Here is a 22,518-nt window from a genome sequence, read left to right as displayed (position 1 = left end):
TGCCTTTGACATGATCCCCTACAACATCCTTCTCTCTGAATGGGAGAGATATGGATTTGATGGGTGGACTGTTTGGTGGGTGAGGAATTGGTTGGATGGTCACATCCAGAGGGTAGTGGTCAATGGCTCAATGTCCAGGCAGAGATGATGGTGACCAGTGGTGTCCCTCAGGGGTCCATATTGGGACCAGTACTGTTTAACATCTTCATCGATGACATAGCGAGCGGGATCGAGTGCACCCTCATCAAGTTGGCAGATGATGCCCAGCTGAGTGATGCATTTGACACGCCTGAGGGATGGGATGCCATCCAGAGGGACCTGGACAAGCTCTAGAAGTGGGCCCATGTGAATCTCATGAGGTTCAACATGGCCAAGTGCAAGGTCCTGCACCTGGGTCGGGGCAGCCCCTGGTATCGATACAGGCTGGGGGATGAAGGGATTAAGAGCAGCCCTGTGGAGAAGGACTTGGAGGTACCGGTGGATGAAAAGCTGGACATGAGCTGGCAATGTGTGCTTGCAGCCCAGAAAGCCAACTGTATCCTGGGCTGCGCCAAAAGAAGCGTGGCCAACAGGCTGAGGGAACCGATTCTGCCCCTCTAGTCTGCTCTCATGAGACCCCACCTGGAGTACTGCATTCAGCTCTGGGGGCCTCAGTACAAAAAAGACATGGACCTGTTGGAGCAGGTCCAGGGGAGGGCCACAAAAATGATCAGAGGGATGGAATACCTCTCCTATGAGGACAGGCTGAGAGAGTTGGGGTTGTTCAGCCTGGAGAAGAGAAGGCTCTGGGGAGACCTTATGGCAGCCTTTCAGTACTTAAAGGGGGCTTATAAGAAAGACACTTTCTAGTAGGGCCTGTTACAGTAAGATGAGGGGTGATGGTTTTAATCTAAAAAATGGTAGATTTAGACTAGATACAAGGAAGAAATTTTTCACAATGAGGGTGGTGAAACACTGACACAGGTTGCCCAGAGAGGCAGTAGATGCCCCATCCCTGGAAACATTCAGGTCGGACAGGGCTCTGAGCAGCCTGATCGAGTTGAAGATGTCCCTGCTCACTGCAGGGAGGGTTGCACTAGATGACCGTTAAAGGTCCCCTCCAACTCAAACTATTCTATGAGAAATTTAAAAGCTCCGTGTTTAGGTTCCTGTGGTGTAAGAGCTGGAGAAAAACTATATGGGGTTCTTCTGAAGATTTCTTCACAAAACTTGATAACTAGTGCAAGGGTTAGAACTGTATGTTGGGATGAAATCACTGCATATGGCCATCCACAGTGCCACAGTTTTACACCATGTCATAGAGCTGGACTGAATGTTTTTTTAATCATCAAGTCTTGTGAGTTTAATATCTCTGAAACAATAGAGAAAATTATGGAAAAACTGAAAACCTTCTAAAGAAACACGTGTTCCAGTTGTTATTTTTCCTTGCAGGTAATATTATATTAGTATCTAGAGAAAAAACAGCTTGAGGGAGGAAAAGGCAAGAAGATACTTAGTAAGCATTCATTAGAGAGCTGGTGTGTCACAAAACTGAAGGATTTCTTAGATTGATCATAGTTCCTGTAGTACCAAACTAGTAAGTTATCAAAGCCACCAATCCTGAATTTTTTTTTATTTTTTTTTTTTCCCTATGGGATGACATAGGAACAGTCATGGTGTTAGTGCATCTAGGCTTGGTAATGCAGGAGAAATGAAAGACCGTAGAGAACAGAGCTGCTGTCGAGATACTGCAGCTATTCTCATCTGCTGTAGTCCTCCTGAAAAAGGACTACTTTTGTAGTCCTTTGTTATTTTGTGCCATACTTTATCTTACGCTGACTCCTTGTGTATTTCTTCTTCAGTCTTGATTTGCATGCTGTTTCTGGACTGTTAAACCAGGAAAAGCCTGGGTAGACCTACTTCAGCCTGTCTTATTCTCCAAGACCATTTGGACCGCTTGGGCTGTTCCACCTATAAAAGAGAAATGAAAATGGATTCTCCTAAAAGAGCTCTGGACTAGACTCTAGAGAAGGATGAGGTCAGCCTCTGTCTTTACCTGGTCTCTTGTAGTACTGTAATGGCAAAAAAGTGGTAGACTAATGTTAGGCTACAGCCTACTACTAAACTGTGAAAAGCAAGTGTGTTTTTGACAGTGTTCCGAACCATAGTTATCTGTTTACGTGGTGGTCATTGGGTAGATTTATCAGCCAGATCAATAACTAGTAGCTATATGGTTTGTTCTTGGGAGAAACATGACAACAGGAAGATCTGTTGCAATCTAACATGATCCAAACATTGAAATGAAAACAAAGGAGATAAATTTTATGTATAAATTGGGATTTTTTTCGCTAAACCATGTAAATAGTCTGTTCATTCTGCCTCACTATAATGATATTTGGCAAAATATTACTATTAACAGTGACTTTTCAATTCCTTAATCTATAAAACAGGTTTTAATGATTTATATGCCACTCATAAGCAACCAGTATTAAAGTCTAAGTTGAAAGTTATCTAGCTGCATCTAAAACTGATATAGCAATACAGCCTGTTACATGCTGACAGTGAATTTTAATTGAATGTGACTGTGAAGACTGAAATCTGTTTGCTACTCCGAGCTGTTTCTAAAGGAGATATTTTGAAAGAGCAGATTTCAGAGTTGTAAATATATATTTGTGTATTTTACCTCTGATAACCCTGTAATACCAGTCCAGCTAAATCAAGTGACTGCTGCTTATCCCATCAGTTTGTCATTACTGGACTCATTTACTGAGCTCTGCTGGGTTGCACCTGCTTGACCTTACCTGATGATCACGTTGCTTCCTTCTCCATGTAGTCTCCTAATCATAAGTGCTTTTCAGCCTACATCGGTGCTGCACTTGCAACTTCAACTTAAGCATTTACACAGCAATGAAATGTGATTACAAAAACAGCTGAAAGGTTAATGAGTGCAATCTGGAAGACAGCTCTGGAAATGGAAGATTTCCAGAATCTGATATTTGGTTTTGTAACTCATTTATCCTGCATATCTGAACTACATTTCATTATCTGAGCGAGAAGATGTGGTTGCATTCCCTCAAACTTGAGGAGCTCCACTGAGGAAAAGGATGTCATATTAGGTGGTGTCGTATTTATGCAGTCATTTTTGAAGCTTGCCAGTTGCCTTACAGAATATGTTGCCTACATAAGCTTGTTTTTCTCTGAGTTAATCTAGGGGTGCTCTATACTCATGGAGAAACCTGTGTAGCAGTGAAGTTACTAAAATACCATTTGTTTAACACAGTGGGTTTGAATATTTTTTGATACATGAACTCAAAATTTTCCAGTGGAGGTGCATCCTTCCACGTAGTGAACGTAAGGCTCCTGCCCACAGGCTTTTTTATCTCACCTTTTGCTGACTCTTGTGGGAGGAGTATAAAGATTGTCAGGAATCTGTGTATTACAGGCTGGAAAACACTGATCTGTGATAACACTATCATATGTCTTAAACTTAGTCATGGGTAAGCCCATTTTGTTTTCTAAAGAGACATCTCAATAGAAATCTGAACAGGTCCAATGCTTTGATGACTGTACAATTCTTTTTTAGCAGTTGTCACACATTTCAAAAATAAATAGAAAATCTAGCAAATATGTGTTACATCTCAGGGATGAACTATTCATTCTCAGCTCACCCTTTGATTTCTCTGTTCTATTTGCTTGCTATTCATACTGAGGTTTAACACTCTGTTGGCTTGTTGTATAAATACTGGATTGTATTTCTTTTCCTTAGCACTGTAATGTGTTTTGCCTCTTAGATATTTGAAGCCACTTACATGCTCTGTGTATTTTTTTCCTGCACGGTGTTTAAAGAATATGCCATGTTAGTAAGGATTTGGAGGAGACAAAGCAAGAATTGGTTAAGAACACTGTGCATTTCTGGACAGCCTTATATAAATAGTGTATAAAGTAGAAATGGTCAAAGAAATATCCAAGGAAAAATAATGTGAAAGTGTAAGAAACTAGGCATAAAGGCCCAAATGAACTCCAGCAACCATTTTCCTTTTGCCTGTGCAAATATGAGTATTCTAGTGTTACAACCTCCTTAGGAGAAGTTTATGCTTGTTTTGTAACAACTTGTTTGAATAGATAACTGATATCCAAGGCACCAGGGAAAATGAAATACTGAGTAGTGATAGTAAGTCAGTTTAAAAGTTGTTGTGAAGAGCATGAAGAGATTTGTGTTATTTTTATCTTCAGTTGATTACAAGGTTTGGGGAATTTATACAGCTGTTGAAGAAAAGAAGTATGTGGCCTTAGATGACCAGGCAGCCATCTCTAAAGGCAAGACAACTGGGTTGTTCTCTTTGACTTTCCTTCCCCTGGTCCTTTTGACAGTGGGAGGAAGCATGGACAATGGATCTTTTGGCAAGAGCTCTGATGAAGCAAGAAGCAGAGTTGAAGGGCTAAAACTGAGTGGAATACACCACTCTTAGTGAGAGAGGGTTGTTGGAGGGAATTTCAGGTGGCCATGCTGGTTGGGTACCTTTCACTGGGATTCAGAAAACTCTGCAGCAAAGAAGTCCCTAAAATCTCCTTCAGTGGGGAGCCTCTCTGATTTTAAACACAGGAATACATCCCGAAATCCCAGCTTCATTTGAGAGCACATTTGTCTTGTGCTTTTGTCCATGACCTGGGCTGTTGTAACTCAAACATTTTTAAATAACAACCTGGCATTTGGAAGCAAAGCACATTGATGGTGCTGAGGTATTTTCTCATACCTAGACAGTAATAAATAGTTTTTATTAGTTTAAATGTTTTCCCTGTGTGCATTTAAAAAAAGAAACTAATCCCATTCTGTTTATAAATATTACACTTAAAAATGGGATTCTTCTTAGAATTAGTATTTCTGAGTGACATTTTGACTGTATATTGATCTTACTTACCATGTGGCATTACTCATTCATTGTACATGTGTTGTAGGGTGAAGCATGTGGAAGAGTTCAGAAGAATGGACAAGTTCATGGAAGAAAAATCCTTTGAGAGTACTGAGTAAATAAACTTCTGGCTGAAGAAGTTCCCAAGCTGCAAATAAATGGAGGCCAAGAGAGTACCGAGGAGAGGTACTGTATGTGCATGCCCCTTTGTGTACCCTTCATTTCTGAACTGTCTGCTCTTGGCCACTGTTGGAGACAGGGTACTGACCTAGATGGATCTTTTTCTAACCCAGTACAACCACTCTTATTTCCTTATATTTGTATGGTGACAGAATGCCAATATTTGTAATCACAACATTAATACACAGCAAATGATTTATGGACTTATCTCAGATCTAAGCCTCTCGATAAAGCCAACAGTACAGAACAGAATGAATCTGAGGGAGGTTGTGCAGCCAGGTCCATTCATGGCTTTAGGACTATTAGTGGAGAAGGGTGACTGTGCAAATGGAAGTCCCTAAAAATAACTCCAGTGTACGTTAAAGCAATTGGAATGTGCTAAAAGGAGTGGAATAATCAATAGAAAAGAACAAAGCCAATGTAACTGAGTGGAAACTTTTCATGAACCTAATTTCAAAAAAGAATGAAACAGAAAATAGGAAGCATCGAAGTGGTTGGTGGTTTGCAGAAACACCATGTGTAGGGAGAAAAATCAGAAAGACAGAGGAACCAAATATGAGTCTCATAATGAAACTAAAAACCTAATATATAACTGCCTTCATTGTGATAAGGGAAGCCAGGGAGAATTGGGACAGTAGATCAATTCCAGCTGAAGTAGCTAACTAAATCAAAACTCATCACTTTTTGTTATTTGCTATTAAAAGCTGAAAACCTAGATTTCCTGGCCACTTAGTTTAACTTTGTCAGCAGGTAACTTATTAACTTCATCAACTGTATTGAGGGAGCAAAATGTTAAGCAGGTGTCAGAGGACAGTATGCTGACAAGTAAAAAGAAATCCTTAAGGAGTGGTTTGGGAAATGGAGCCTTGCAGCTGCTGCAGCCCCTGGGGAAGGTGCTGCAGCCCCTGGGGAAGGTGCTGCAGCCGTAAAACTCTCCAGACACAAGTAAAGAGAATGAAGGAAGCAATGATGGGTGGATATAGGTAAGGGACAGAAAGGGGAACATTATTTCTCAGAGTAACCCTTGTTTGATGTAAACCTTGTGGTTGTTGATCCTCCATATAAGGCCTAATACCAGCTTAGTGCTGGGTTGTCTCAGAGCTATGGGGACACATAGGAAGTGCTGAATTCAGTAAGGAGCATTGTTTACACCAGTGATTTGCATATTTGTACCATGGAGGTAACAGTGATTCTTCGTGTGTTGCTTTTGAACACTGGAATATTATTAGAAGGAGGAAAGATGAAAGAGGATCCGGGGAAGTGAAGATGGAAGTACTGGGAGACATGAGCTCAGCTGAGGGGAAACTAGGTAAATGTGCACCACTTGGGATTAAACCAACAGCAGGGCTGGATTTGTAATTATTTGCAAATATTTGAATCATAACATTGAATAACTGGGATCATTTTTGCATCTTTAGAACAAAATAAAGGATTATTTGTTAGTCTTCCATTAAAAAAATAGCCAGGGTGGGATTCACACCAATAGTTTTCCTTCCCCCATATAAAAAGGGAGCATTGTCACAGACTTGTGTCATGTCCTTGCATCTGAGTTGACTTCCTAGGTGCAATTAATGCATATTGAATTTTTGGCCATAATCTGAGTCAACTCTTGTCTTCTACAGCAGCGTCTTTGCATTGCAGGCTCATACTGCTGGAAAAGTAGAGCGATACCACCATTTCATTTCACACAGCTACACAAGATGGTGGTAAATTGTAGTCCCTGCTAGTATGGGATAAACTTCAACTAGAATTAGAGGTGAATGCTCCATTACTTCCTGCCAAATCTGTGCACAACCTATACTCTTTAGAGGTGTTTTCTCAGCCATTATGTCAGTGAGGTAATGAGCGATCTGTCCCAGGAGGAGGAGTTTGTGCCAGCTCTTCTTGTTAGAAAGAACAGCCCCTATTCTTATGCCAGATGTTTCCAAGGTTTCCATTCTGTTCCTCCAAAAATGATGTCTCAATCCAACATGTTTCTGTAAAATTAAAAGGTGTGGACCTATTTTTCTCCTTAAGATGGTTTATAGATTTCCCAACTTGGCCAGCCTAAGGTGCATTCACTAGGAATAGAGAGTAAATTAACTAAAATCTGGATGGCCTAATGAAATGGAAAATAGTGTGTCATGCAAATTTTAGATAGATGTCCAGAGCTCTTTCCATCCTATAAACAGTGCATAGTCAAAGTCACTTGGTCTTCAGGTCAACCATTTTCTAAGCTATAAAGCCTGTAGGAAGAGAAGGTGAATTTCTTCTTCCTCCTTGCATTAGCAGCTTTCTCCCCATTCTCTGTAGTTTATTGCTCATTGGTCATTTGGTATATTGGAGTTAATGAGTTGGAAAGGGAAGCTTAAATCAAAGATTGACAGGCAGCAGAGAGGGGCAATGCAAACTCAGTATGCAAAAGAAATCAATAGAGAAAAGGAAGGATTTTGTGGGTCACAGCCAAAGTCCAGGCTGAAAACTGTCAGCATGCAACAGACTTTGTGAAAGAAAGTCCTTGAGGTATGCATACATTCGGCCAGCCTGCTAAGAAGTGCAGGTTTAGTTGGCCCATAATTTCTTCAAGTTGACATGCAACTGACAGTTATAAAAACTCAGTAAACTGTTAAAACAAAACCCAAAACAAAACCAAAAGAGCAAAAAAACCCAGACAGACATCAGAACTGACATGAAGAATGTTAGTGAGCACTAGTTTAATAGACAGTACCAGGATACCCAGAGGCAGAAGGTGTCCTGTTGACTAGACAGAAACATCAATAATTTGTCTATGTTCTCCTATTCCTGAACAGAGGTTTCAGCGCAAAGAGCATAAATAAAAAAAAACCATGGAGGGACAGGTTCTCTGTTGTCATAAAATATCATAGCTCATTTGGATTGAATGGAGCAGTAACAGTTTTCAGCAACTGAGGATACAATTCTGTATTTCCATGTAAACACTATCCCCTGTGATGGTAAAGGAGAACGCCTGGGAATTCCTTCTCATGTTATTCTGTTCTGGCATCAACAGCTGATAGACTTGGTCTCCTGGAGGCCACAGGCTGCTGCTGAGCAGGTGAATATCCAGCAAGCCGAGCTGCTGCTACTGCACCAGTAGGCATATGGGATGGGCTGTCCCCTGTGGGTTCAGAAGGAGCTTCACCTCTGCCCTTCCAGATCTCTAGGCAGCAGCAGTAGCTGTTGGGTTACCTGTATCACAGTCTGTGTGAGCACAAGAAAGATGGTCAGCAGGCTCATGCTGTTCTGAATTCTGAGATAAGTTTCTAAAACCACAGAGAATAAAATGTAATTAAAAAAATACTCTTTATGCACACAACAGAAAATAGTGGCGGTGGTGGGATGCAGCTGATATAATCTCCGACACTATAGTTATTCACAGTAAAGATCAAGTTATTACTTGTGGCAGTACCACAAACATTAGCTCTCCTGGCTTCACATTCATTTTCAGAGTCCACATCTGTCTCTTTTTGAGGCTACATTATTTTTTGTCACCACGTCCAATCTCTTCCCAGGGTGCTTTGACCTCATAACGCTACTGTCTGTGAAAGCTGTAGAGTTCATTCAATCCCCCAGCTCCAGAGCATGTCCTGCATATCTGTAGGACATCTGTAGGTGACAAGTGCAAACTGGAGCAGAAAGGAAGGCCGGACAGGGCTAGGAAGTGCAGGAGCTCTGTGGCCTCCAGGAAGGACTGGGGCTTAAAGGATCAGTGAATGATGGCTACTCTTATCTTCGAGCAAGAGCAGTTACAACTGTTGCTACACTTTTCTTCTCAGTGGAGTTTTGAAATGTGAGCAACCTGCATGAGTTGTCTACTAAACAAAAAGGAAAATCAAAAAGAATAGTGGTGGGCCTGGACGTTCAGGTAGCTCCTATGCATGAGGAAGGAAAAGATACATAAAGCTCCCCTAAGCAGGGAGAAGAAAGCACAGCAAGGTCTTGTGCAAGGGGAATATGGAGACTCTGGCAAAAGCAAAGGGGAGGTGGGACATAGACCCTGTCACGGGTCCAGTAGCAACAGCCTGGGTGTCAGAGAGAAGTACTGACAAGTGCCTGGGCGAGACACTTCTGAGAAGGCTGGGAGGTACTGCTGAAGGGTAGAGGAAAATGGGATCAAGATTCAAATATTGGCTCTCAGAACATATTAATTTGCATTTTTTATTACTTTTGAGCCTCCTTGGAATTCTTCCTTGGTCTTTTGCATTGTCTATGGCTGACCCTGAATTTGGGAGCCCTAGTGCGTGCAATGAAAACAGCCTACACATGCCAAACAAAATGCAGTCCCCTTGGTGTGTGATTGTCTGCCCAGCATCTGGGGACCGAGTCATCCTTGAGTCAGAGCAACCATATTTGGTTAAAATTGTATTTTGCTGTTATAATCCATGGGATGCTCTTTGGTACTGCTAACTTGTTTGTGTCATCTGCCCAATAAATTACTGCCTGGAAGCTTCTCTTTCAATACAAGTATTCCTTGCCAGCCACTGTGGGTTTTATATGTGGGATTTGGGGTTTGGGGTTTTTTTGCTAGCAATCTAGGTCCTTTAGTGCTGCCAGATAATTTTTCCTTCGCCTGTGTTGTGCAGCATGTGGGGAGAGCGAGCCATTCCCACAGTAGCCAGCTGCAGATTACAAGGTGCTCCAAGATACAGGGGTGCACAGCTGTACAAAGGTCAAAGACATAATGATAAAACACAGGCAGATTTCAATTAATAATCTTTCAAAACTCCTGAAACCAAAAGACAAAAAGAGAAAAATGCGTTTAATGACTAGAAGATTTGCGTGCTGTCAATCTTTAATTAAGATACCTGAGATAAAGCTGACCCTTGCAAGACAAGACAGCAGAATGGGAACCTTGTGAATAAAGAGCCGTGTGAGAGCAAAGGGCATCTGGGCTGGCAACAGTACAATTCAGCACTGGAGGTTTCACTTCAGACGCAGGACAGCTGGAGGAGGGCAATGCTCTGGGCTGCTCCTGCTCCTGGGCTTTTAGTTGCATTATTATTACTTACTGGATTGAGCTGTGAATCAAACCACTATGAAAAAAAGAGGCAGAAAAGAACCATTTATGATGAGCAGTAAGTACCATTGCTTGCAAATGCATTTGTTCATATGGTGGCTTCTAAGTGCCAGTAATGGGAACAGAATGGTTTTACTGCAGCTCTTTTTTTTACATACTCTTTGGCAGATATGTGTAACTAAATGATCTCTTTGTTTTTTTCCGTAATACAACAGGCCTCGTTTGTCCTCAGAGCAGGGTAATTTAGTGTTCCATGCTGGCTCCAGCAAAAATATTGAATTTAGAACTGGACCACTGGGGAAAATAAAAATTAATGAAGAAGACCTTGCAGAACTTTTTAGTCAGGTGATATAGTTACTTTTCCTTAATATGTTTTTGCGTTCAGTTTTGCACATTAATAGTTTAATTGTCTTCAGAATTTGTCTTACCAAATGTTTGATGTGTTTTGTATGTTTGCTTTTTCATATTATCTATGTCAGCACTCTAATATGAAAGTAAGCTATTGCAGATTTGTAAAGTTATCCTGCCATTACAGGAAATACTTAAAAGATTGAATTGTGTATGTAACAGAGCTCTCTGTATTTAAGTGGACTTTATAACAGTAAAGTTAAGCAAGAACGAAACTTTCCTAAGCTTTTGAAAAAGCAGAACTTGTTTCACATTATCTTTTGTTTAAATTTAGGTGAGAGAAAGTAACACAGAGATTAAAGAACTTAAAAAAGCCAGTGGTGCCTCTCAGAATGTGTCCCAGCAGGTTGCCCTGCTGACTTCCAAGGTGAGCCATACCCTTATGGTACCCTCCTCCAGCATTCCCAGTTTTCCATTCCTCAGATTAACATTGTTGCTTGATTCATTTTAGTACTTCTGGACTCCAATTCAAGGAACTGGAGTAGAGTCCCTGTTTAACATCAGACCAGAGTCTATGTTTAATGTTGAGATACTTATGCAGTAACTCTGGAGACAATGGAAATATCCTGTAAATTCCATAATTTCCAGTTCCAGGATTCTTCTTTTGTTCACTGTCAACATCTCTACGGACTATATCCTCTAATATTTATGGAAATGAAATCCCACTAAATTCAGAAAATGGACCCTATATGTTCTATAGGTGTTATGCAGACATTCCATTCCGTAGGTGAAATGGGCTATAGGGGTTTGCAGTGGAAAGAAAAGACCTATGTAGTAGTTTTCTCTCTTCCCTGCTACTGAAGATTTTTCTCCAACTGAAGATTTTGAAACCTTTGCCTAACATGGTTTAAGTGTCCTTTGTAACAGTGTTGCCACAAGTTCCTTATAGGAAAATATTTTACAGCCTAAGACACCTCCCTTTGGGAAATTGTGCTAATATGTATCCATCATATTCCCTGATTCAGTTTCAGCTTGCTGTTTCTGGTTACAACCCACTGAAATGTAGTGAAGCTTTTCTTGGCTTTTGGTGTACTCTCTCAGGCGTCCGTCCTTCACATGCACAAGAGCACCTGAACAGTCCTGCTGGAATATTCACATTCTCAATGTTGCGCACCCGCATACATCTTCACAAGACTGAGTCTTGCTTTTTGGACCCAAACAGGGACACATTTGAGCTGTCATTTTCTGAACAGCCTAGAACACCAAAATCCCAGGGAATGGGTCCTGATTTGAACCCGATTGTCACCTGGTTTCACATACCAGCTATCCTCTTTTCTCAAAAGAAAATATTTTGTTAGCCCACCAGCATCTGGCATGTACCTCTGTGGTCACTCTCATACCAAGCATAACGTAATTTGCATTTTTTTCTTGCAGATCGTAAGTCTTGACAACAGACTTCAAAGCTTAGAGCAGGTGAGTAAATGGGAAGCAAACTAAAGATCAAAAAATAAAAACCCAGCCTAAATAGATAAAGTGAGATTACACTGATTAAATAGCTGAATGATTTCTTTCCTCTCATGCATTATCCAGGAGAAATTTTTTTTGGTAACAGGAGGTAAAAAAAGTGCCAAGATTTGTGAAGGAGGTGAAACACCTTCTTACAAAATATAAACTGTGTAGGAGCCTGCATTCCTTCAAGGAAAAACAGTTGTAGATTGAAGAACAACAACTAGATACCAAAGAGAAGTAAACTCTTCCTTCACTGATCTGTCAAGACAAAGACTGAAGAATTCAAACTGGATTTTGTATTGTACTGGAAATAGCTAATTTTCAGCTGTCACCTGCTTCTCCACCGAGCTTGCGACAAGCCACAGCTACAGCTGCCAGTAAAAGCAATTGTCAGATGAGTCACCCATGGAATTGAGAAGACAAGATAAACCCTCATCTAGACGCACAGCCTGCTACCAAAGAACCTTCCCTATTAATATTTACTTCTTACAGGGCTTTTCTCATCCTAGTGCTTGCAGCTGACCACCCTGTGTTAGACCAATCATATTAGTCATTAATTTGTACAGGGATAAGCGAAACAGCTCAAATTCTTTACAAATCAACCTTGCTGAAAAAGAAGTGTGTGTGTGTGTGCACCCAAGAAAGAATGGGGGGGGGGGGGGGGAGGGGGGAAGGGAAACAAAAGTTTTGTCTTGAAAATAAATGCTAATGGAACACCACATAAGCAGGAACCTCATTTTCTGCTCTTTTCCTGGGTTTCAGGCTATCCAGAGGAAAGCCTGCAGTAGTAACCCCTGTGAGAACTCAGGGACTTGTGTAAACTTGCTGGATGGTTTCTTTTGCCTCTGTCCCAGCAACTGGCAGGTGAGTCTTTAGCCTCCTTGAATACGGAGCAGGTATTTTAACTGTAAGGATACACCTGGCTTAGTATAATTGCGATGAAGTGTAGCATTTTAAACTTGCTCAGGACAGAATAAGATATACTGAACAGCAAAGCAGCAGTATAACACTCATCATTTGTTTAAAGTGCAACACATTTGCTTCTCAACAGTATCAATATATACCAAAAAAAAATGAAGCCCAAACCATTGGGCCAGACTTTGCACTGTTATACGCAGGCGATGGCCCATGAAGTCAATGCTGCTTGGCAGTTCCCACAGCAGAGAATTAGTCTTTGGTTTTTGCTGAGCAGTGAACTGAACTGTATGCCTTGCTGTTGATCTTACGCAAGGATAGAGAGAGAATGGGAGAAGGGAAGGTTATTTATTTAAGCTCAAACGAATAAGGCAAATTGGGGTATAAGTAATCAATCCCATTCTGAGTTTTTAAAATCCAAACACTTTACTGGCAAAGGTTTTAATGGTGCTGTTACATGCACTACAGATGTAAAAGCTCCATCTTCTTCTCGAAGGCTTTCAACTTGAAAGTTGTCCCAGCAAGATTTGGTTCAAAATTGCTGTGCTTTCAGTCTAATAAAACAGCATCTCCTGACAGAAACAGTTTGAAAGAAAGTTTTCTGAGCTTTTTGCTAGCAAGTTGGAAAGTGGGGGGGGGGGGGGTTGGGGGGTGACAGTACTGTGCTGTCCATATGCTTTCTACAGACATCTGAAATATTTTATTCCCCCATCAGACTGATAACCAGGGTCACAGAAACACAGCTGAAAACCAGAGTTTTGTTATAATGTTTCATAAGGGAAGCTGTGTTGATAGCGGCCCATGGTTTGTATATCTTTGGAAACTATATTAAACATTGGCTCCATGGTTTGCTTCATTTCTCAGCTATTTGGAAAATAAACTGGTTTTCCATTTCATCTTAGGGCCTCCTGTGTTCAGAGGATGTTAATGAATGCCAGATTTATGCTGGAACAGGGTTACTCTGCCAGAATGGAGCCACTTGTGAGAACAAACCAGGCAGCTACAGGTAACTTTTCAAAACTAGATACAAAAAATCCTATGTAAAATGTGCTGCTATTTTTGTACTCCGTATCACACCTACAGCGCAAGTTCTAAGAATAAGTCTGTTTAGTACCTATGCGCTATAATCCCTTGCAGTCTGGGAGAATATAAAATCCTTAATACACTGTACACCGAGCCCACTGCTGACACAGAGGGCCCTCTGAAGCTGTTGCCTGTTTTGACACAAGAAGAGCAGCAAGAACCAGATTTGCCGCACAGCCATGCTGGGGAAGAAGGCTGCAAATAGGAGACTGGCTCCAGTGACCCAGTCTTCTGTTGTAGGTGCAGATGATTTAATGGAAACTCACTGCACCGTGGGATGTAGATGGGGCAGTGAGGTGTGACATGCTGGTCTGTAACCAGCACTCGCCAACGTGCCCACCTAGCACAGCCACGTTATCACCCCTCCATTATCGCCTACCCCTTGAGACCAAAGAGAGTGAAGAGATGGAGGTGGACAGCTTTGGCCCAGCGAAGGCTTTGAGTTGTTGGAAACGTCCTGAATACATGGGCACCCTTGATCACTGGCATTCCAGCACACCACATAACTCTGAGAAATGCCTTCAACCCCTCCAGAAATACAGGCACTGCTGAGACTGCAGCAGAGCAAACAATGCACAGTGCTGCCAAGCAGAAAGGGAGTAGAAATACTGTTTGCAGCCGGCTGGCCAGGAGGGTGCCTGGGCTGCCTGTGTGCGGGCCCCATCGAGATGAGGTCCCTGGAGCATATCCTCCTCTGGCTGTGACCAGCTCCTTAGGAAACATGCTCTTGTTTACAGGGCAAGCCAGCCTGAACATTCTGTGTCTTATTTTCCAAAATGTCAAACAATCTGGTAAATAAATAACTTTCAGATACAATACAAAGCTATCCCTGTGCAATGGGAACAAGCAGGCTGCAGAACATGGCACAGCTTTCTGCAAAGCATTTTGTCTCTTGCTTCAGCATGAAAATCTTAGCCCCCACAAATATTTCCTTGGTGTAACACTGCCTTATGGTGCTTTGTCAGTTCTTGGAAGAAGCTCACACAAGGGAAGTTCTCCTGTAGTGCTCCTCACGCTTCAGCATTAACACAGAGCCTGCTGAGGTGTCACTGTATGTGATTCTTCCTGTCAGCTTTTCTTTGATTTTAAAGGATGTTTCTAGCTTGCCTGCAGCTGTCCCCAACACAGACATTCAAGGAAATGACACAAAAAGCAGCCTTCCTTTATTTGTTGTTTCTTACTGTGCTCAGAGATATGGTGTGCAGGTGTATGACTAAATTAAGGTTTGAGAGAACAAACCCTCTGCCTTTCTTCCAAGTGTTGTCATTGTGTTAGTACAGTCATGATTCCTGTAAGTGTGTTCCCCAATGTAATTCTTGCCCTCCTTGGTATTTGCTGAATCAGTGCTTCCTGAAATGAACTAAGACCTTTTCTTAAGTCACCCAGATCTTAATATTACTGATTTTGCATTATGCCCTCAGGATTATGGAAGGATTATTGAGGCCTTTCCCCAAGCCCATTGTACTGTCTTCACAGTCTCCCTTCACATACTGTCTGTCTTCTGAGTACTCCCCAGATGCTAAATCCATCCCCAGGTAGAGCATGACACGGGTCTTTTCAACAACTGTGACAGCATTGCTACTAGTGTTTCTGGGGCCCAGCAACGCAGGTCACCCCACTCCTGTTCTGGTGTAGTTATATACACCAATGTGGACTGTGGGTAAAGAAAATGGTTATATTTAACCTTCCATAGCCCCCAGTGATAACACCAGGTAAAGGGAGTACTGGATCAGGTACCGTGAAATGGAGCATAATGCAGTCTTCACTCCCTTCAGATTCTTTACCTGCATGTTTCAGGCTGTAATTCAGGAAAGCACTAAAATATGAGGAAAAAGAGCGGGTGTTCAGGAAACGCCTTCCTTGATTGACACCTTAATGGGACATTGCATTAGTTGGATGAAAGGCTGTGAGAGTCCCCAGGTCTATCAGACTTTTGCGTCAGAACCAAAATAACAGGGGCCTCATGATGATGTGCCGTCAGCGATTGGAGAGAACCAGGGCAGTGCCGAGCAGCAGTGCATCGCAATTTGGCTGAAGATCCTTGCAGCATGACCTATTTCTTGAAGCTGTTCTCTAAGCAACTTCAGATGGGTAGCAGATTAATCTTTGACAGACTAGACAGGAGAGTATGGTTGTTGCCCTCCTTTGAGGCTGGTCAGATTGCTTTGCTGTGTCCTTTGGAGTTGAACATGAAGCTCTGAATGTACTTTGAACATACAAAGGTGATCTGCTTCCCTGACCTGTTGCCTCCATGCTTGTCCAGGTTGAGCTACTGCATTGGTGAGATGGTGTTGGTCTATCTGCCCTCTTACAATAACGAACATGCTGTCTTACAGTACTGCAGACTGCAGTTAAGCATTAAGCTATTGTGGGTTTTTTTTAAGCCTAAGTTCATCCAGGCTTCTTGTCCTGGGTGCAGCATTTAGTTACCTGCAATTGGCTTATCAAACTGCTATTTCAACTGAGCATGTGACACCCTGGCAGGGACAGTAGCAGCTTATTAATAAATTGCTCCAAGGTCCAGGTCAGCTGCACTGGAAAACCCTGATTCAAATTCTGCCGATAAATGTTCTTACAGAGTAGTTTTCATTAGCCAGCTTAAAAGCGATTCAACAGGGGGGTGTACCTGCCATATTTCTCTGTGAGGAGCAGACATCACAGCATATAACTTGCATCCAAATAAATGTCTCACTGTCATTTTAATAAAAAGCTAATGAACTGATAGGAGACTTTCTGTAGGTTTAGGTCCCTTTCAGTTGTATTTCACAGCCTCAGATTTGGTCCATGTGGAAAGAAACGGTCAGAGAAAAGGGAAATGTTATCCGATGGCTTAGAAGTTCTGAATCTCAGTTCCACCATGTATGTACAGTACTGTGACTAAGGTGTGCCCTATAAATAACAACACGATGCAGCTAGCAGCCTGTAAGGCAGATCCTCTCTATAGAATGCTTCCCTTCAGCCCACTACTTTGTTCTTCCCACCCCATTAGCCCCAAATGCCTCCTCCTGCCCACCACACTCACCTGAAAGCTGGGCTGCTGCGGAGACAGCAGCTGCTGCGTGTTGAAGTGTGGGTGTGAAGTTACCCTGCTCCCTGGTACAGGCCAGACATGGCATTTCTGCATATTGCTAGAGGTAGGGTTTTAGCATCATATGAGGCTCAGAAACTGAAACACAAGGTTTAGGTGCTCTCTGACTTAAGTGGGGATTTCCAGACACATACTCTGCTAAGTCTCATGTTAGACGTTTCTTTTTGTCTGGATTTGCACTTACAAATGAAACAGAAGGCTGTGGATTCTCCCATAGGGTCAGACAGTCATGGATATGCACAAGTCCCACATGATTTTTGAGCCTGCTGAACAGGAGCCTTGTGTCTGCGCATGATTGTTAATGGGATTGTCAGTATAGCTAAATAGATGGATCTCATAAGGAACACTACATATTTAAAAGAATGGGAATGATCCCTTACTATGTCAATATACGATCTTTAAGTGCTGTGTAAAGGCAACATTTTGATTTTTCTGTCTGCTTTCACCATTAGCTGCTCCTGTACTCCAGAAACCTATGGGCCTTACTGTGCCTTGAAGTTTGATGACTGCCAGGGAGGATCTGAGACACTCTGTGGACATGGCATCTGTATAGATGCAGACAGAGATCAGCCCAATAAGGTGAGGAACAACGTTTAAGTCTCGCTATACAGCACAGCATAAATAAGCAACAAAATGCTGGGCACCACGAAACTGTAGCACACACTGCTGCTGAAAAATAGCAAGAAATGCCACTGTACAACATAACCCCTCTGTTGTCCCAAGCACAGCAGAAAGAATTGAAAATGCCTTGGGTCTTGTTAGAGGTCCTTGTCACAGTATCAGATCTACTACATCCATAAGGAGCTTGGGAATATTCTTTAAATAAGTCAAAGTCATATTAGAAGCATAATATTCTTACTTATTTGGGGTCTTCCAAGTTGCTAGCATATTTTATTACTTAAAAGATTTAGAAGTACAAACATCATGAATCTTGTTTTTCCTGGGAAAAGGCATACATGTGGAACATTGTTGTCAGTGGCCTGGGACCCACCAGGGCTGCGTAGCGACTAGGGTGGCTGCTCCTTGTCTTTGGTGCTCCTCACGGTTAGCTGGACTCAGTCTCTGACTCCAGATGCTCTCCAAGTGTCTGTGCTGGATACATTGCTAACGTACAGTTGAAGAGCCTTCTGGAGCAAGCCAGCTCATTCTCTTTGGGAGGAAATTTGGGTACAGGATGTTCACTCCAAAGGGACATATGGAACATGCCAGCTTTGGCTCTTCCTACTCAGAGCAGCCCTCCAAAACTACCCTGCCAGGCCTGTGCTCCTTAACACTTCTATACACCCATGGACCGTTCCAGATACACCACATATTCTTTGTGCTATGCTATAAATTAACTTATTTTCTCAATTTATAAAAATTTTCACAACTCATCACTTGTTTTCTGCCCTTTTTTTTTTTTGTGGAGAAAGCTTTTCAAAAGGGTTCAGTGTTGGCTTAACAGTGTCTGCTCCTGTGACAGTCAACAATGAAGCTCCCATTAGCTTTAATTGGACCAAAGCTAGTTAAATGCTGAAATCTGGCCATTAGTAAAGTTTACTAGAGAGAAAACTGTTTTCCTTAAAGAAAACATATATTTGCAATTTAACGTCAGTGCTGCACATTGCACAGATTACTGAACAGTTTGCTTAAAAGAAAAGACCCAAGCTGATTTCAGGTTGCTTACACTGATCTGTTTACCCTGGTTACAAAGCAAGTTGATGACTTCTAATTATGTTTACGTACAGCTCATAATTGCTGTTCATTTTCTCTGGGAGCTTTGGGGTAAATTACAGGTTTCTTTTATGAACATAATGAATGCACCTCTTGTTGCTTCCATAATCTAAATAGGTAAATGCAGAGGAAGAAATAGACTGAGAAAACTACCAAAGCAACTTATGAAACAGAATGTGCAAACCATGTAATGCTCTGAAATCTTTCTTGCCATAGTTTAAAAGACGTTTTATACAATGAACTCCTCCTGCCCTTTTCTTGACTGTTCTCACTGTCTTAAATATGTAATGTGATATTTGCTGTGGCAGCCCAAGTACCGCTGTATCTGTGACACTGGCTGGATGTCCCCTCCTGGCAGCCCTGTCTGCAGTGCTGATATAGATGAATGCAACCTTCCTAATCATCCGTGTTCACAGAATCCCCTTGTGCAGTGCCACAACACACCAGGCTCCTACTCATGTGGTCCCTGCCCCACAGGTATCATGTCCTTTCATGGTCTCAGGTGGGAGGGGGTGGCAGTAGGTAGTACTGCCTGCATGTCATGAACACAGGCACAGGATCCAGATGAGAGTAATTCCATGAAATGCTTTGGTCTGTATTCTAGAGAATAAATACCTACAGGTTATGTCTCATCTAGGTAACACAGGCAGTGAAGGCTAACTCATGATTTATACCATCCTAAACTGAGCATCTAAACAGTTCTGATGTACCCTCATGTCCATCAGTACCTTCATGTCCATCATGTCCTTTTACGTTCATGTAATAGGTCCGAGGTACTTTCATATACTTATGCTCACTGCCCCAAGGCAATATAAAAATCTAATTGTCTCCTCAAGCCATATAACCTATGATTCCTCTTCCTGAGTTGGGTGTGTATAGGAGGAGATTTTGAAGTATTTAATCAGAGTTATGATAAAGCTTTGCTGCAAATTATACATGTGTGCACTAGACCAGGACTGCCTCCTCTGTAGGTTAAAGAGTGTTTGATTCTGGAATATCCAGAATACAGTTAAAATAAAACATTCTTGCACACATGTCTCCACCCTGTTGTGTTTATAACCTATTTTGCAGACTAGTATTAATTTTCATCAGTTATGAGAGGGACAGGTCTTCTCTTGTGTTAATGAAGTAAAATTCAAAAGTCATATTTTTCTGCTCTATGAAAAGATCTGTTCAAAGAAGAAAGTGAAAAGGCCGGGCATTTTCTATTTTAATGTCTTTCCTGTGCTTCTTTTTAGGCTGGCAAGGAAATGGCCACAGTTGCCAAGACATTGATGAATGTGAAAGTAATAACGGAGGCTGCTCAACAGCGCCGATGGTTCAATGTGTCAACACAATGGGATCCTTCCACTGTGGGCTCTGTCCACCAGGTAAAATGTTGGGGTTTTTTTGATAAAACTATGGAAATGCTTAAAAGATGAAGATTCAACACATTTGAGCCTGTTCTATGGTAGGCTTAAGAAGCTGAAGATTGTTTTTTTATAAAGAAGTATCATATACACAAAGCAATACTGTAATACAGATTGCAAAGTCCAAGTACATTCAAACTGCTTCAGCTATTAATGAGCTTTTTGTAGAGTATGTCTCTAATGATGATCCTCTGAATTGTTTCTCTTGTACTAGGTACCCCTTTTTAGTATTAGAGCCTTGATTTGACGAAGTACTTCCTTTATAAGATTATTAATGGGAAACAAGGATTGCGTAATTATGATAGTAATTTCATTGTCTGTATTAATTGAAAGAGTATCCTGTGTGCCATAAATCAGCTGTATTGTCTGTCTTAAAAAGCCTTGATAATTGTCACGCTCTGAATGTTGTCTAAGGCGGCAGTGTTTCCATTGCAGTACAGGTCGAGCAGTGGAAGTTGTGACTTACTTCTTTATAATTTGTGGTTTATGATTTAAAATGCTTTATGAAATGCATGCTATCAATATGAGAAATACTAGCAGGAAAAAGTGTTTCTAATTGACCTTTCAATAGCTATTTAAGTGGCAATAGACTGCAGGTAGTGAAGGCTCTCAGTTACTGAGCGATGAAGGCCTATCACCATGCTGGAAACGTAGCCTCAGACAAGTTTTGATGTGGTGCAGTGGACCTCAGCTCTGGCCACGCAGACTCGTGCTGCAGTGCTTTGGTCCTGCTGAGCCTCCTGAGAGGAGCTGGATGTTGCGTTTGAGACCCAAGGGCAGCTCTGGCGTGCAGCGGGAAGCCTGGAGGTGGTCAGGGCTGGCTGGGTGCAGACACGTAGGGAGGGCAGCACATGGTGGCTGAGAGCGCTGAGCTTCTATGGCCTCACTGACCTCACCTATACTTGGCTAGCACTAATATACCCTTTTTCTAAAAATCACGGGAGGGTTTAGTTACAATCAGAATCTATCCCTGCAATGTAGGAACTACAACGAATATGCCAGGTTTTACTTCAGCGGCAATCTCAACCTTTTTTTTTTAAACTGCAGAAGACTATGATTTTACACCATAAATTAGTCTTTTTCTCACTAGATGATTGTTTTGTTGTCAGTTCTCAGAGAATGTAGTTTGTTGCAGATTAACTGAAATTTACCTCTGAACAGGTTATGAGGGAGATGGGCAAACATGTACCCAGGTTGATATCTGCTCAATAAATAATGGAGGGTGCCATCCTTTGGCTACTTGCACCTCAGCTCCAGGTATGATGCTCTCTTAAGGACTGTAAGTAATACCAGTGTGAATCTCAAGGACGGTTTGGTTAGGCTGAGTCCACTTTATAGCCACATATTTAGATTGCAGCCCCTTCTCCACAGTCAGTTTTGCCTCACCCAAAGAAGTTTACAGGCAGGTTAGGTAAAGCCAGCAGGCCTTTCCACAAACACTGACAGAAATAGATTTAGGCTTCACCAAAGAGCAGATTTCACCATAAAAATGTGGAGTTCTTCACCATTTCTCTTTGATGCGGTTTTCCAATTTCAGCTGCTTTTACTGTTCTTCTCCTTTCCATAAATACACTTCAGCTACTCCCACCGCTTCCCACAAAGGTGACCTTGGACTCTCAGGTACCCATAGCAAAGCAATACCAGGGATCTTTCCACGGTCAAACTGGACACTGTCCAGGGAAGGTGTCAAAAGATCAAATAAGTTAGAATTATATAAAGGCTCTGCTTCAAAATGTGAAGAACCTTTACTTTCATTGGTATTGTCATTGTAACAAGGACCGAATTACTTTCTGTATCTTGTCTCATCTCCCAAGGGCCAATGGTATTTTGTTCCTGCACATCTGGGTACACTGGAAGTGGATATGGTCCGAATGGGTGCTCTCCTTTCAGTGATATCTGTCAGCTGCAAAACCCTTGTGCAAATGGGCAGTGCTTGGTAAGTGCTAGGCTCCTCACAGTTAGTGACAATGTTATGTAGTTATAACCAGTAACAACAGGGAGACTGGTGAGACTGAAAGCTAAGTGCAGACATACTAAAGGTAATGAGGCAAGGTCACCGGGGAGTGGGAGATCAATGGATATACCTGGGGAAAACAAAGAGAGTTTCAGGGCACACAAGCCATTTCTTTATGTTTGAAGTAGAGGCAGCAATCTTGGCACTAATAACCTAAGAGTTTGTAGCTGGTACCCCAGGCTAGCAATGGGATGCTGGTGGTGGTGGGGGGGGGGGGGAGAACTGATGAATGGCTGTCCCTGGTGGGAGAGGGAAGTAATTTACCACCTTGGGTCACAGAGGAATCACCCATGATAACAAAACCAGTACACCAGTACCTCTTCTGACCTTCAGACTGCTAATATCCAGTATAGTTA

The 22,518-nt window shown here is 42.0% G+C and overlaps 1 protein-coding gene across 1 annotated transcript in view; it reads left to right on the top strand.

The window, feature by feature from the left end:
- The first annotated feature begins 10,022 nt into the window (after nt 1-10,022).
- Nucleotides 10,023-22,518, top strand: part of CUBN (cubilin) — a 149,024-nt gene continuing 136,528 nt past the window's right edge. The window contains exons 1-11 of the mRNA XM_049798757.1: nt 10,023-10,141; nt 10,299-10,428; nt 10,766-10,858; nt 11,866-11,904; nt 12,703-12,804; nt 13,758-13,861; nt 17,479-17,605; nt 19,048-19,216; nt 19,978-20,109; nt 21,310-21,405; nt 21,963-22,084. Of these exons, the coding sequence (XP_049654714.1) occupies nt 10,023-10,141; nt 10,299-10,428; nt 10,766-10,858; nt 11,866-11,904; nt 12,703-12,804; nt 13,758-13,861; nt 17,479-17,605; nt 19,048-19,216; nt 19,978-20,109; nt 21,310-21,405; nt 21,963-22,084 (1,233 nt within the window). The remainder of the gene's footprint in view (nt 10,142-10,298; nt 10,429-10,765; nt 10,859-11,865; nt 11,905-12,702; nt 12,805-13,757; nt 13,862-17,478; nt 17,606-19,047; nt 19,217-19,977; nt 20,110-21,309; nt 21,406-21,962; nt 22,085-22,518) is intronic.

The sequence above is a fragment of the Accipiter gentilis genome, chromosome 4, assembly GCF_929443795.1.
Source record: "Accipiter gentilis chromosome 4, bAccGen1.1, whole genome shotgun sequence".
Lineage (NCBI taxonomy): Eukaryota > Metazoa > Chordata > Aves > Accipitriformes > Accipitridae > Astur > Astur gentilis.
The sequence above is the reverse complement of the archived record's forward strand: the minus strand, read 5'-3'. Positions and strand labels throughout refer to the sequence as shown.